The sequence below is a fragment of the Staurois parvus genome, unplaced genomic scaffold (genome assembly GCF_062004578.1).
Source record: "Staurois parvus isolate SC_StPar_1 unplaced genomic scaffold, SC_StPar_1.0 ptg000376l, whole genome shotgun sequence".
Classification (NCBI taxonomy): Eukaryota; Metazoa; Chordata; class Amphibia; order Anura; family Ranidae; genus Staurois; species Staurois parvus.
Genome location: NW_028318172.1, coordinates 2266463 through 2283127, shown reverse-complemented (window position 1 = coordinate 2283127; position 16665 = coordinate 2266463). Strand labels below are relative to the sequence as shown.

Below are 16665 nucleotides of genomic sequence, written 5' to 3'. Positions count from 1 at the left end.
GCAAGCCTTAATGCCCAGCTGCTGTACATATGCGTCTGTAGGAAACTGATCTCCTGTGCTGAGGTCGCACTCACTGCGTACTCCCAGCACAGGGATCGAGCTGTCACAGAGCTCCCAGGCATAGTCTACAGTCAGAAGCTCCCAGTCATGTGACTGTCAATCACAGTAGTAACACGACGAGGAAGACTAGTTCTGTGCCACTGCATGCCTTACAATTCAGAATGGAAAAACCTAGCTTAAGTAATACTTAATTTCAAGGAAAGGAAGTTTGGACAGACATAGCATGTGCAGAGAAAAGACCAACCAGGTCCACAACATCTGTAAGATCTTGCACGCCTTTTGTTTTGGATTTACCTACAATGCATTTAGCCAATTTAAACAAAGGTAATTTGGGCTTTAATGCAGATAACACTCACATTTGAGTGTGTGGGTGCTAAATAATTAGTAATCTTACCACCACAGGCATGTGTCTGCCAAAAATTTTTTCCAGAGTTAGGTAAATTGTGCTTGTCAATAATCAAATCACAATTTTTCCTGTTAGTTACCACTAAGGTGCAGGATAACTTCTAAAGCACGATCACATTTATACTCTTCTGCCAAGCTAATCCAGATGGAAGAAGCCGAGAGAGCAAAAGGGCTTGCGTCAGCACGAAGAGCATGGGATGGACTCTCTATACCTGTACAAAGGAGAGAAGTCACATTACAAGTTTCTCCAAAATGGAGGGCCATATATACAGTATGTGATCACTAACCAAGTTAAAACTAGAAATTTACACAGATTCAGTTATCAATACCAATTTACAAATAAAAAATAGTCACCTGCCAGAAGACAAGGACCCTGAACTTGTAATTGGAAGGTAAAGTGATAGCTCTGCGGGTTAGTAGCCAGGCCGGTGAGAGCAGCAGACAAAGATCGGGGATGTGTGGAGTGCAGTAACTGGGAAGGGGAATCTGGAAGCAGCAGCCAGGAATTTACCGCTGCTCCACTCACACCACCAAAACAACTGGCCGGACTGTAAGACAAAGAACGTCATTATAGTCACATAAATGAAATTCGGTCACAATACACACCTAACGTATAACACAAGGAGAGTGCCCTGGAGGATGTGTGCATCGGTAAATGAAAACCAACACTTTTGGACAATAATCCAGTTTCTAAAGTATTGAGAGTTTTCCCAAATGGTCTTTAGCTTTAATGTCAACAGAACAGATTAAAATATGAGCGGTACAATGAAGATTGTTACACAGCAGCTAAATATTTTAAAACCGACTATTTAAAAAGGTGGAAAAATATAACTGATGTGCTGTACAAAATTAGAAAAAAAAAAAAAGTTTTATAACATGCTAAAGCACTAAAACATTAAACTACTTCCACTTGTGAACCAAAGACAACATTTTCTACATGATAATAAGCTCTTTATATTTCTGTTGCAGCACTGAATGCTGGAAAATATTGAAAAAATACCTCATCTCAAAAGGCAAATCAGGCTCTTTAGTGCTTGGTTTTCATTTCTGAGCACTACAGCCAAAGGTTAGGACTATACGGTGAAGGTAGTGGTAGAAGAACAGATTACTACAGAAGTTAGGAGACTCAAATTACAGGGAGGGATAGGACAGATTTTGTATTAAAGAGGACACCAGAAAGCCCAGTACACAAACACACAATCACCATAAGCACAACCTGTCGTCACAAAGACCATCCCCATGCTCGCTAGGATCCCCTGGACTCAGGGCCAAGGGTGTAAGGGTGGAGTTGAGGGTCACACGCACAGTTCCTCCTGGAAGAGTCTGCAGTTCTCTGCAACTTTGCAGAGTCACACTCACTACTGAAGAGGGATGTACAGCTCCCACACTGAGTACAAACACATTGTGTGCCGTGTCTGCGTCCAACACAAGGTGACCTAAAAATATGAAACAGGGAGACAATCAGAAGTGCAGAGATTGAGATTTCTTCAAATGGAGGATGAGCATTCTAAAACAGACCTGATGATTTAAAAAGTGAAAAATTTATGTTATAGGAAATAATTAGAAATGTTAAATTGTGCCTAAGCACTACCATGAACAATGTACTTTGTCCTAGCGGTATATCTGCAGTGCAAAATCTAAGGCACTGCCACCTCAGATTGCTACTCTACTCTCAGAGATTTGCAATTAGTATGTTGATGTCACTACTGTGCTGCTCACTGTTCTCCTTGCTGGAGGCTCCAACATGATGAAGCAAAACCCTGACTCTTCCAAGATGGCCACAGTGCAGAGCAAGTTATCGTAAGTCAGTAATGTACAAAGATCAGCTGCAGAGGGACCACAAGCAACACTAAGGACTAGTCCTTAGCCCCCTGCTTTTTGTTTGGGGGGGGGGGGGCACAGCCTCCAGAAATTTAATTCCTCTTACAAGGCTATGTTCACCTTTTGAAGCATATTGCATGCATATTTAGATTTTAAATGTGGAACATGCTCCAGCACCTCCAGCCACAGATCAACCCCCAAAACAGCGAACAGGGGATCCTCTCCCCACACCCGCTGTCACATTTTAAACACAGCGCAGCTGTGCAGGGCTCCACCCGCACAGCTGCATCAACAATCTGTGAATGAACTACAAGTCCTGTCTTCCACTGCTGCAGTCAGCTTGTAGTTCTAAATAGACTGCAAGGGCGCTGTTAAGTGCTCAGTTCATTGACACATCCTACAGCTTTCAAACAGAAAACCTGTAGGCAGTGTATGCAGGAACCTGATACTGCACCTGTGATCTGCTGATTGCAGATGCAATGCTCTGCAGGCTCTGGAGAAAAACAAAAACAAAATGCACACTTACATTTAAAAACAACATTTTTTTTTAATTGAACTTCGCCTTAAACAAAAAAAAAACAAAAAAAAAAAAAACAAAAAAAAAAACACAAACTAAAAACTGAGCCCAGCTATGAAGTGTTGACTATAAGGACAGCAGTGTTTCCAAACACTTACAGTTCTGGTGTGTTTGCATACTATTTCCTTTGAAAAGTATAGCTCATGACACAAATATACTCACTTAGCAATAACATTATAGCTGAATATTCAACATGGCCAACATTGGAGCTGGTTTATGAAAAGTGGAGAAAGTAAATTAGCTCAAAATGTGATCTTCTGCCTACAGCAACCACTCGTGATTCACTTTATAATTTAGAAAAAAAAAAAAAACCTACAAAAACACCACACACATTTTGGCTGGTCAATATTGGCTAACTCAATTTTATTTTTATTCCAGTTTTCATTTGCAGCTCTGCACTTTAAGAGTTTTGTTTTAAATTACACCTAGAGCATACGGGCAGTCCTGTGCTATTGTTTTCCATGGCACGATGTTACCCTTACATTGTTACCTGCATTCTTCATAAAAAGTGCATCTTTAATATGAATAAATGGTAGCACACACGCAGAGAAGGTCCTGCCCACTGGAAAATACATGTTAAGCTGCATTACAAAAAAAAAAAAAAAAAAAAAAAAAAAAAACACACACCTTAAAGTGTATGTATATCTCAATAATGAACTTTTATATGCCCCATTTGGTCTGTTAAATATACCAGCAAAAGCAGTTTTACCAGATCAATACAGGCAAAAAAAAAAAAACACCACACCACACCACATACACCTTTTGATTCTGCCAGAAATCTTGATAACTTTCTTTCTGCCAACTTGTCATTAACATTCTTTTCAGCCATTTCTGGACTACAGAACACCTCTCCTACTTTTTATGGAATGGAGGGAGGGGGATGTTCTATAATCCTAATACACTAAACAGACTCATGGTAACAATGCTGCTCCTCCACAGATACAGTACAGTAAGTGAGCACTTGGTGTCACCCTCGGACAGAAAAGTGCGTTACTGCCTAGATCACCAGCTGAAGAATTGAAAGGAAAAAAAACACTTTTTTTATCTTAAACATTTAATTGTTAAGGAGTGTCAATTACAGCCAATACATTTCGGCAGTAAAAAAACCTCCTCATTCAGAGCTGGAGCAGTCAATGTTAATAAAATCATAACAGGACGGGACCTGTGTTAAGACTTGATGGCTGTATTTGATGCTTTTGATGGGCTGCCTGGCACCCCGCCTGGGTGCTTCGGTCAGAAAGCTGTTTCCTCGCCGCTGGAACACAGGAACGACACTAGCTTGGGTGCAAATAGGAACTCAACTTTATTGAACACAAATACAGGTTTTTATGCACTTGATAAGGTAAGAAGGTAAAGTTGACACAAGACTAATCCCATCATGTAGGAACCTCTAGGAAGACTAGCCAACAAACAGACTCATTTCATGGGAGAAAGACACAACAGTAGACACAGAACACCTTAATAAACAGATTACAGCAAGAGATCTCAGCATCAGATTGTTTTGAGCGGATTATATTAACATCTGCTCTAAGTCTAAGGGAGGGGGGAGGTTGAAGCAGTCAATGCTGGTTTGGGCACAGAGACCCCAAATCTGTATCCTAATCCTCCAGTTTTCAGAGTCTGTGTGTTTCAGGGAGACACAGACCTTAATCCAAAAGTAAAACCACTCCAAAAGTTCCCCCCAGGCACACACCTCCCAATGAATAGAGCCCTCTCAGATGCCAGGGCCCATGGTCAGTAGGCAAGAGGCTAGGCTGTAGTCCCCTCCAAAAGCCCCTGTCCCAGTTGGGTCTGTAACAATGCTCTTAACCATAAAAGGTTTCAAAAAGTCCTTCAAGTGAGATGAACTTTTGTGGCAGGCACACCACACCCATGAATGTACTGTCAGGCAAGCACTTCCTTTTTTCGCTATCAGAGAGGGATTGTAGCAGCCCAGGACCAAAAAAGGGTCCACCATATATATACACACACACATATATATATTACAACCATGGATCAGGGACGGACTGACCATTTGGAAACTCGGGCACTGCCCGAAGGCCCGGGGTCAGTAGGGGGCCCCTGGTACCTTTTTCATAGGCTTTTTTGAGTTTGGGAAAGGACTCGGGCCCCATGATCCCCTATTGCCCGGGGGCCCCATAAGGTGTCAGTCCGCCCCTGCCATGGATCTGTTTTTTTTTTTTTTTTTTAAGGCAAAAACAAAAGCAAAGAAACAATCACTTAATGGTAGATCCATCAGAACCAACTTTCAACTCTATTGGACACACCCTCCCCCCCCCCCCCCCCAATATAGGAAACCCCAATATGCTAATACTTTATCACTATTGTATATTTTTATATAACTAGTGCAATAGTTGATAATGTGTCCAGAAAGCCAAGGAAATAACCACAGGGCTAAACTTACAAAACAGTTCTAGTGAATTAATGATACTAACAGATTTTGAAAAGCATCTTCATGTTTGCACACTTGGTCATTTTAAGGTATGAAGAAAAAAAAAAAAAATGTTCAGCCCCCACCAGGCCCCTAGATACTTACCTGAGCCTGATTTCGATTGAGCTTTGCCTGTGGAGGTGAGCAGCGGCCCTGATCTCTCGTCTCCTGCTGTAGGTGTGAGGGGGGGGGGGGGGGTTTTGGGGTCAATAGATGCACACAGCCCAGCTTGGTATCAACTTGGCATGTGCGCCACCATAGGAAGCAGCTTCCTATGGTGGCACACGAAAAAGAAGTGGAACCAAGAGCACAATACCTGGCAAGTATGACAACATTTTTTTTTAAAGAACAGTTTTCTCAACTTACATTCACTTTAATAAAATCAACTTTTTTGGCGTATAGCAAGTCGGTTAGTGTTTATTGCAAGATTCATGCTCTTTGCTAATCAGATAAAGATACAGGCAGATGTGTGCCCCTAAGAGGCAATGTCATATGTATTCTAAATTAGCTGAAATGTATTGGGTGGCTACTTACCATTGGGGCAATAACATGGCAGGGCCTCCCACTGACAACCAAAGCAGCATTCCTCTATTCGACTCTGACTCTGAATCTGTGTTTGAACCTTCCTGTTGCCAGTCACTGCCTCAAAACTTGTCACCACTTCCCCCTCCTCCAGAAGATATATAAATATGGCTACAAAAACACAAAAAGGCAGTCCACATAAAATTACTGATCACTTTCCGATCAACTTATCTAACCAGTTGTTTATGGCAAAATATACTGTAGATTGGATTGATAGAGAAGCTCCAACACCACATCCCAATAGTCAAATAACCTGAGAAAAACTAATTGTTTTGTTTTAAAAGCAGATTTTTAGCATGCCTGAAATGCATAAATATATAAAATCTAACTTTTATTAAGTTTTAAATAAAAGGTAAAAGATATGGACAATAAATCCAAGGTGTCCCTTGTCTTTGCTGTGAAGTACAGGTGTGATCTTAGCAAATCTGTCTCAGATTTCCTGAGGAACCAACTTGCAAAAAAGCATCAAGAAGATGACTGCACAGTGAGTTACCTAAATACATCAGAATTCTTGCCTTCTATATCTTGTCGGCAGCCAAGATTACCAAAGCACGAGCGTAGAAAACTCCTGTGATCAACCTTGTGCTAGTCAAAACATAAAATTTCCTGAAATATGATCAATGAAAAATTGGCTAGCATCCTCCAAGACAAACTGCCTTGATATAAAAAAAAAAAAAAAAAAAAAAAAAGTATGGAACCCCTGTACTAGATACCTCTAGTCAGGGGCGGACTGACAACTCATGGGGCCCCTGGGCAATAGGGGATCATGGGGCCCCTGTGTCCTTGCCTAAACTCAAAAAAGCCTATGAAGAAAAGGTACCAGGGGCATCTCATGGGGCCCCCTACTGACCCCGGGCCCTCGGGCAGTGCCTGAGTATCCCAATGGTCAGTCCGCCCCTGCCTCCAGTATTAGATACCTCCAATCTACCTAGTGGGCGAGGTAGCCTGAAGGTCAGTAGGCAGGAATGTGGTGATCAGTCTCAGTTCTCCTTTTTCTTCAGCTTCTCTACTTCACTCCTCTAATCTCCATTATTTGTTTCTCATACGAATCATTTAAGAATGTATTGGTACAAGCTTGAAGGAGTTCTCCAGCTTAACTTGTTAAGGCACTGGGAACCTTATACGGTTCTTCAGTAACTGTTCATTTTGCTCTATAGCCTTGTCGTCATCGTCCTTGCAGTTCATACAATGTAGAACTATAACACTCTCTGTGGTGGTATTAGGACCCCTAAACCACCTCTGTCCGAGGAGTGAAAACTATCCTACTCCTTAAGGTGCAACTGACTATGACTTACCACCTACATAGTACACAGCCTGAGGAGGAAGAGGGGGGTCCTTTTTTGTTGTCTCATGATAGGATACGGTTACTTGACATTTATCTGGATTGTACTTGCTCCATACTGTCTTGGAAAAAAAAATGTTCTCAATAAAAAATTATTGAGAAAGAAGAAGACTGCCTCTTAATTATCAACAAACATTTAACATGATTTTGAAACATTCTTGGTAGTAACATGGTGGCTATGTGTCAAAGTGGATATTTGATGTCATCTCGGCCAATCAAAATGGCCAAAGATAGAAACCCAGAACAAGAACAGCAAAAGATGTCAGCAGCCTGTGAGGGAGCTCTGGAACAACCATCACTGGAGTGGAGGTGAGTATAGTTCTAAAGGGTGCAGGTATATACAATGAGCGACTGCTGTTGAATAGTCCATGTGCACGCAAAAGCTTTATTTTTAACAATATATTGATTTTTATTCATATTTGGTTACTTCAAAAGTCTGTTTTTCCAAGCACTTTAAAAATCCAAGGCTGCCTTGTGCCTCACAGGGAATGGAACGTGGGACAATACAGCCAGACCAGCCCTGGGTCTGTGCTTCGTTACGTTTTTTTTCCCCTTTGTAGAACAGTGTATGGCCAGCATTATGCTAGGTCACCAGAATGCAATGGATGAGGAACAGGGTGAGATAAGAGATTATATTTGTATCAAGTCTTAAAAAGAATAGGGAGGCCAGATTTCACCTTCTGTTTTATGTTCTTCTCAATGCCACCTTGTCAAATACTTTTCTGTGTACTGCTGTATTTAATCTAAAAGTTCTACAGGAATCTCTAATTACAGACAAAAGCTCCCAATAAAAGGGTGGTACAACTTGCTATAACAGGGAATAAAAAGATATCCTCCGACAGCTCAAAAGCAATTGAACCCACATTACCATAAACCTACCTTGCATGGTTTCACTACTAGTGTTGCGATAGGTGAGATGAGAATGGAGCCCCAGACTGTATCCACTCGCACAGGCATTTACACATGAAGCTTCTAGGGGCAGCTGCATCCAGGTACATGTATCAAATAGGCCTGGCATTCTGTTTCTGGTTAAAAGAAGATTTTATTAATTAATAAAATGAATAGGGGGGGAAAAAAAAAAAAAAAAAAAAAAAAAAAAAAAACCACACTCTAAAATGATCAGCATTTTTTGCCAGTCCACAAGTCGGTAAATGCTTGATGCAGGGTTTTTTTATTTTTAGACATAAAATGACATTACAAGTATTTATAATTAAAGCGGACCTTCACTTTTATTTTTTTTATGTTCCTCTCCCTGCCTTCCCACTCCTTAAAACACAATTGCAATTTTTTTTTTTTTCAATTCAATTTTTTCCTACTCAAATTCAGGTCCGTCATTCTCGACAAGATGATTTCAATGTACCTGGACCTTGTGCATGTGCTGGAATGACACAGGTCACTCCCGAGTCCATTGCTGCATTTCTGTGCATGCACATGCTCCTGTGATTTGGATTTCTACGTCATCTATCCCATGAGGCAGCTGGCAGTTCAGCGCACAAGCCAACCTGGCAAAGACCCCTGTGGCATGCTTGCACATGTACCAGATATGAATTCAAGAGGTCTATGTCAGAGAAGAGCAGTGTAGGGAGACATTTCCCTACAAGTAAAGTAATGCTGGATTAGAAAGTATGCTTTTCTTACTTTTATACAGAGAAAGTTTTAGGATTTAAAAATTTTAAATTTTCCATAGTAAGGGTAAAGTATACCTTTAAAAAAAACAAAAAAAAAAAAACTTTTTTGCCTTTGTAAGATTTTGATAGAGTGATTAGGTATTAGAACCCTTTTAAGTTTATTACTGTATGTGGAATAGAGGGGAAACCTGCCAATGGGGACAACTGTTCCTGTATAGACTATAGAACTGGAAGTTAAAAGGAAATCTTAATGAGATACAGATGTCAAAAAAGTACCGACACCAGTTTTAACCCCCCCCCCTCCCCCTAGATAGCAGGACTTGATGGGCATTGGTTGAACGCCTCCGCTTCACAGTAACAAGCACTCTGGCGTATTTAAATCATGTGCAGTGCACTCTCTTTCCCTCTGACGCACAATGCAGAGCTCAACCACTGTAGCAGCAGAGGAAATGCCCTATGTGGGTATTGAATCAGCCAGAGGTCTCATTTCTGCAAAGCTGGGGGTGTGTCCAACATCTGGCACATTCTGACATCCAGGCAGGATGAGGATGGTCACTTACCTGGGAGAGGTTTTGTAGAGACCACAGATGGCCAATATGTTTGTCATTAAAAGAAGCTTAGTTTTAAAAACCTGAGCAGTGTTTTTTTAATGTACTGGGGACTCTATAATGCATGGGGGGCAATTTTATTGTAAAGATGAACTCACCTTTTAATCAATTTCCCTTTGAAAAATGATCCACCAAATTGCTCTTCAGAAGGCGACGCCAATGTAATGAAGCCCAAAATGGGAGAGGAGTCAGTATGGGCATGACTGACTGTAGCATCTATGTATGCTTCGAACATCAATTTTTATGGTCTGCAAACTAGCGAGAGCATAGGGAGAGAACAGGTAGAGTTCCAGCTCCTGTACAGTATGGCCAGCAAGGCTGCAGAGTGGCTAATGTCTCAGAGGACTACAATTTTTTTTATGTGCACGTTAGGAAGCCTTCTTACACATGCTCTATTCTTGCATTCCACCTTTGATAGGAAATTGATGATGAAGGTTGGTACCATAAAGTAAATGTACTGTGCACTTCCATAGGCCATCTGTGTGTGCCCAGACCTTAAGCCGTATTTTACCAGTCTGCAGTGTGTTGGTCCACTTTCTGGTTACCTAGCTGCTGGGTAATTTAGGATTGCCAGGATAAGCGTCTATGTTTGCAGAGGATTAATCATTTATCTGGACACTCACATGTGTGTATAAGTAAATGATACTACACAGAACACCTAGGCTACTGTAGCATTCTAAACAGTGATTGCCATTCAGTAGCTAACAGTAGAAAGAATGTTACTTTGGTGGAACACAAGAGATGCACAGTGAAGGAGGGATATGTACTGAGAGGTGTTCTCCAAGCAGCTGGCTCTTGGAAGCATCTATGTTAACTCTTGAAATACTTGTATGTCTTCTACTGGCAACGGTTTCTTCCGTGAAAGTCAGTTATTTTACATCAAGAAATAAATAAATAAAAAAAAAATAGTAAGAGGCCAGACCCATATAATAATTCTCTCCCTCCCCTTGACAGTTAGCAATGTGGACATTTATTTCAGGTACTTATATAGCGCCATCAATTTACACATATATATTGTACATTCACATCAGTCCCTAACCCTCAAGGGGTGTATAATCTAAGGTCCCCAACTTACATTCATACATACACATATTAGGGCTAATTTAGACAGGATCCAATTAACCTACCAGCATGTCTTTTGGAGTGTGGGAGGAAACCGGAGTACCTGGAGGAAACCCACGCAGAAGAACATGCAAACTCCAGGCAGGTGGTGCCATGGCTGGGATTCGAACCAATGACCCTAGTACTGCCAGGCAGAAGTGCTAACCATTTAGCCACTGTGCTGCCCCAACATTTGCATTAAATTGTGATCGCTTTGTTCTGAGAAGCAACTAGACTGGGTTTCTTTCACAGGCAATGACAATATAAGTGGTCAAGGCAAAAGTGTAAAGCTGAACTCCAGCACAAGCATATATTGTCTAATTACAAGAGGCAAGCATGGTCTTCCTTGAATCTTGGTGTGCTTTATGTATTTCTGTGCAGTGTGACACTTTGTATTTGTGTAGGAGCTTCTTCTAATAATGACTGGTCACTGCTGCTCTCTCTCCTTGTGCAGGGTGACTGGTCTTGTCTCCACTCCCTCTTACTATTTGCAGGCAGCCTGTAGTGGGTGGACCTGTTAGATCCCTCCCACAGTTCTGCTCTCTACACAGGCTATTTACACTACAGCAGGGCTTGACAAATTTGTTTGAAACTATGAGCCAGTAAAAACAGTTAGTCTATGGGACGTGCCTTTGCTTTGAAGTCCATGGGAAGGCCCTTTGCTTTGAAGTCCATGGTAGGCAGTGTGTGAACCCAGGCGCCAGGACACAATTTCTAGTTGCCATGGCGACCTGGCACCTGGGATTTGTCAAGCCCTGCACTACAGGGATCACTGCCACTTTTACAAGATAATAACTGGGTTTGCTTTGACATTTGGTGCACAAAGTGGATTTATATCCAATCTTATTCTTTATGCCTGGAGTTCAGCTTTAAGTAAAATATAGACCAAATAAAGTGCCATTGAGGAAAACCAGTTACAACAGTAAAGGACATTTTAGTCTTTAATTATTAGAAATACCATAGGCTTACTTTATCTGAGCTGGACATTCTAGTTGAAAATGTCACAGGATCAGAGGTCACCGGAAGAAAGACAGTTGCTATCTTGTCCGCTGCCTGAACTAATATACAGCACAGGGAATAGACAGAAAATAATGGGGCAATTCAAGAACACTTTTCTGCCATTATGGCTATATTAGAAAGTCCTACACCAAATTAATTTAAAAAAAATAAAAAAATTTAAAAAAAAAAAGGGAAGAAGAGGTGACAGATTTCTTGTCATTACCAGTGTGTGCAACAGATTCAGGTAATTCTTAAGACTTCTACATCCTGGCACTATGATCATGATACATTCAATGACCCCTTTTACGCTGACAAAAGCCAGCATTGTGAATGGGCCCTGGTTACACAGTGCTAATTTACTGGAAGCCTGTCCTACCAGCAACAGATAGTGAGCCATGGGCTGTGCCCCGTGACCGTGCCCCAGAAAAAAAGCAACTATGCATATACATGGCAGCCGGGCTTTTAAGCCCACCAGGACTGCATCCACAATAAAGCATATTGTCCTAAAGCAGTTGATGTAGGTCTAAAGGCTGAACTTTTTTACCTTAATGCATTCCTTGCATTAAGGTAAAAATTAGCCCAGTATTTGTATCGCCCCCGCACATCTCTGTATACTTACCTGGGCCTGATCTCAATCCAGCACAATGCCCGTCTGCAGCAGCTCTCTGCTCACAGAGGCAGCAGCAGTCATTGGCTCCTGCTGCTGTCAAACAAATCCTGCGAGCAGAGAATGTGGGGAGGGGGATGAGCCATGCTGTGTATGTCAATAGAAACACACAGCCCCAGAGCGAGCCCACAGGTGCCCCCCATAGGAAGTGGCTTCCTATGGTGGCACACAAAGAAGTAGGAGGAGAAGACAGCACCAGCAGGGGACCCCAAAAGAGCAGCTAAGTATGACATGGTTATTAGTGAAATAACAGAAAAAAAAAAAAATTACTTTACAATCACCTTAAGAAATATAAATCACATTGGTGATAAGAACAGTGGACATAAATAAGAACTCTTCAACCTTGGAATCAATTGTCCCTGAGACGGAACTCTGTTTGTACAATTCTGCAACAGATTTATACACACTTTACCAACAGTTACACAAAGTCATCTGTTGTATGAAGAGGAGACAGTTCTAGTGAGTGCCTATGACACTCTTTATGAATTGCAGGGAATATGTGAGGTCAGCCAGTTAAAAAGCAAGTAACTGTCAGACTTCAGGTGATCTCTATCCCCAGATCACCTTGGCAATGGCACCCACCATAGTTCTCTGCTGGCAGGTTTCCTTTAAAACTGTTCAGGAAAAAATGAACACATGCAGTCAGGAGGTGAATGAATGGGAACGGCAGATTAACAAGACAGTAACCGGCAGAACAACAACCAGATGTGCCAATCCATAGCTTCAGGGAGCAAACACAACTTTGATATTAGCAAGGAAAACCTAGCCAAGAAAGATCTATGGAGCATTAAAATTGCATTAGCTCTGTTGTGCACAAAACTGATGGGTTACAGTGTTGGGAGGCAGCATTTGTTGGGTAAGCAAAGAACGCTAATCTAACAGACATTTACCATAAATCAAGCTATGAGATGTAGCAGAAACACAGGGGGGAATTTATCAAGACTGGAGCAGACAGAATCTGCTATCTATGGCAAACAATCAGCTTTTAGCTTCAGTTTGTTTAGATACATTTTAAAAATTAAAAGTGTTACTAAACCCAGGACGCTGCATTCACTATCTGGTCTCACACAGTACACAGAACATGGAAATGCAATTATTTTAGTAAGTAGATACTGCTAAATACCTCTTCTCATCTGAAGTTAGAGCAGTCTTGTGGCTTCTATCAGTGTCCAGCCCAGCACTAGCTAAAGCTTGTAGAAGGAGTTTTCATTTTGCTCTAGGAGGATGCAAAACCCCTGACCTCTGCCTGGAAAGTGCTGATTGGCCCTGTGCTAATCACATGCACTCTCCCAAGAAAAAAAAAAAAAAAAAAACACAAAAAACCAAAACACACACATTATCAATTTATTGCTTGATTGGAAATAAGATTTAAATATCTTTCACTGTGCCATACGCTTAATGATCATATTGAATTATCTACATTACTATGATCAGATTTTCTATCCAGGCTGAAAAGAAAAAAATTCTGATAAAGGGCCGGTTCACACCACAAAAAATGCACTCAAGATCTCTTCCAGACGCATTTCTACATGCACATTTTTGAATGCATTCCAGATGCTTTATTTCTTTTTTTTTTTTTTTGCTTTACTGGGGTGCGGTGAATTTTTAATGCATTCCAGTGGGTTTTTTTATGCATTTTACCACATTCCAGTACAGTGCAGGAAAAATGCAGCATGTTCTACTTTTTTTCTGCAACTGGAACGCCTGCACTGGTGTGAACTATGCCATTGGAAACCAGATAACCTACTTTCCATGCGTTTTTGATGCAGAAAAAAAACTCAATGCACTGGACTGCATATGGTGTGAGATAGTACTGCGATCTTCGCTGGGTTATATAGTTCTAGAAAAAAAAAAAAAAAAGAACATGCTGCATTTTTCCTGCACTGGACTGTAGTGGAGCACAGTAAAATGCATCAAAAACGCACTGGAATGCATAAAAAAAATGCACCAGACCCCAGTACAGTGGAAAAAAAAAAGAGAAAAGAAAAAAACAAAAAGTAAGTGGAACGCATTTGGAAACACATCACAAATATGCATGTAGAAATGCATCCGGCTCTGGAGTGCATTTTTTTGTTGTAAACCGGACCTAAATCAGTTGTTTTTGCTCAAAATCAATTGTTGATTTTTGATCATTCATAGGTTAGATCAAATTATCCAATAATCCATAGATCCAATATTACCTAATACTGAGTAGAACGGTTTGATCAGATTGTTATGTGTATGGTCACCACCACACACACACACAGGAATCTATAGAGAAATATTACATACCAAATCAGAAGTTGGACACCTGTACAGGGAATGCTTCACTTTCCAATGTCGGTGCAGGATCCTGAGTCAATGTGCCTCTCTAAGCAAAGCAAAGATGGTTACAATCAACAGTAGAATGTACAACTTCTAAACATGGCACCTGATCAAAAAAAAAAAAAAAAAAGTTATTCCCAAAGCAGCACAGTAATACCTCCTATCAGCAGATGACAGTCTGATCTTCCAATTGTATCTGCAATCCTACCCTGACACCTCACACCTGCACCCACCACCTGCAGAATAATCTGCCCCAATCAGCAGGCACCTCTACAGACTGGGACCATCAGAAATAGAAGCAGCAGTGTACTGGGGGCCAGGGGAATCTGTCATCCCTGATGGGGGACTGCCTGTCCTGCCTTGGACTCTGTGACCCCTGACCTCTCTGTACAATCAGCCTGCAGATGATAGAAGACACAGCCCGGTGTATGGTGTAGAGGAGGCGCACACACCTCGGATCTCCGCTGTGCTGTGTCTGGGCCGGTGCCAGTACTGCAGAGAGGATCGGTGTGATAGAAGGCAGGATGGGAAGGAAGGGTGCGGTCCCCCTGTTCTCCGATCTGCAGCTCTCTGTCTTCTGCTGTCTGCCCTCGGGGTGCTGTGGGTGCCGGTACCACCTCCTTCCTCCCCCTCCCTTCCTGGCTCTGGACTGCATCGAGAATGGATCAGTCCAGCCCTGCTGTCAGCCTTTCCACGACTCAGCTTCCCTTTAAATCTGCATTACAGGCTCAGTGCCTCCCAGTAGATGCATCGTACACCTAACATCACATCCATCCCTGACATCACATCCAGAAATCCTCCTGCCACAAATCCATTTGCAGACCTCATTTACCGACTCTGTCCCGACTTTTTTGGAAGGTAATTAGAAGAGGTAGGTGTGGTTTGTCAAACTATACTCTGATTGGTGGCAGGAAGTGGGTGTGTTCTTAGTGTAGCTTAGAAGTAAAGTATTAGGGCTAGTTCACACTAGATGCAGTTCAGAGCACTTTTTTCTGCATCAAAAAAACATGCACAGTGTTTTCCATGTATTCCAATGACCTAGGTTCACACTAGCGCAGTCAGTTTCCAGTGCAGAAATAAAAAGTAGAACATGCTGCATTTTTTCTGGGCAAAACCATACTGGAACTTAAACTCCATCAAAACTGCACTGGAACTATGAGTGGTGTGAACTGTAATTAAAATGTATCTGGAACAGGGGCAGACTGACAACTCATGGGGCTCCTGGGCAATAGGGGATCATGGGGCCCCTGTGTCCTTGCCCAAACACAAAAAAGCCTATGAAAAAGGTACCAGGGGCATCTCATGGGGCCCCCTACTGATCCTGGGCCCTCGGGCAGTGCCCGAGTTTCCAAATGGTCAGTCCGCCCCTGTCACGATCGCCCAATCGCCACCCTCAACATGCGACAGTCGCACGACCAACAATATTACGTCACGCCCATAGCGTCAGACCCCAGACCTTCTCTCCAAACTCATGACCAAAGGACCGGCCGCTGTAAAACCGCGATGTGACGCGCGTAACAATGCCACACTCAGTTGTGCCCTACAACGATTGTCCAGCTAATGGAACACAATCGACGCACCGGCAGCCTGAATGCGCTTGTTACTGGGTCGGGTTAATCACGCAACTAACCCTTCACTGCCACCACCCCTTTTTGTACAGAGAAAGGGGAAACTCTCTTTATCAAATATACACTGTAATGATTGAAATAATGGTCTGTGTAACACGGTCCGCAGGCCAGTTACACAGAGATTAAAGCAAACAGTAGGGTCTCTTCAAAGGCAGGAATTCGTGAATTGCAAGTAAGCGCTTAAAAACAGTTTAACACTTTCAGAAAGAAAGATTTATTACTAAAAGAGTCAAACAGGTGCAATAAAATATTTACAAAGATATCACTAAGATATATATATATATATGTATATAAAGACACAGCAAAGAGATAATAGGAAGGAAGTTAAAGGGTTAAGGTACTTGCCATGTTAAGCCTTAAGGTAAGCAGATCCAAGTTGCAGAGCGGAAAGGGTCTTTGATCTGCTGCTGTTACGATGTTAAAAATTAGAAGATCTCTTTAGCTTCATTCTTTAGGCTTGCCAGCCTGTCTTTTAAAGTCCCCCTGCAGGGGGGGGGGGGTGGCTCTGAATA

The 16665-nt window shown here is 41.9% G+C and overlaps 1 protein-coding gene across 5 annotated transcripts in view; it reads right to left on the bottom strand.

Annotated features, from left to right (window-relative positions):
- Positions 1 to 15339, bottom strand: part of VWA5B2 (von Willebrand factor A domain containing 5B2) — a 58734-nt gene extending 43395 nt beyond the window's left edge. Inside the window, exons 1-7 of one of the 5 annotated variants that reach the window (XM_089685483.1) lie at positions 14683 to 15339; positions 14493 to 14571; positions 8098 to 8243; positions 5829 to 5987; positions 1670 to 1901; positions 820 to 1013; positions 546 to 677 (exon numbers count right to left, since the gene is read on the bottom strand). In XM_089685483.1, coding sequence (XP_089541609.1) covers positions 546 to 677; positions 820 to 1013; positions 1670 to 1901; positions 5829 to 5987; positions 8098 to 8236 — 856 coding nt within the window. In that variant the 5' untranslated portion in view covers positions 8237 to 8243; positions 14493 to 14571; positions 14683 to 15339. Of the gene's footprint in view, positions 1 to 545; positions 678 to 819; positions 1014 to 1669; positions 1902 to 5828; positions 5988 to 8097; positions 8244 to 14492; positions 14632 to 14682 lie in introns of those variants that run through there. The other 4 variants (XM_089685486.1, XM_089685484.1, XM_089685485.1 and 1 more) reach the window with 4 other exon arrangements.
- Between the last annotated feature and the right edge of the window lie 1326 nt (positions 15340 to 16665).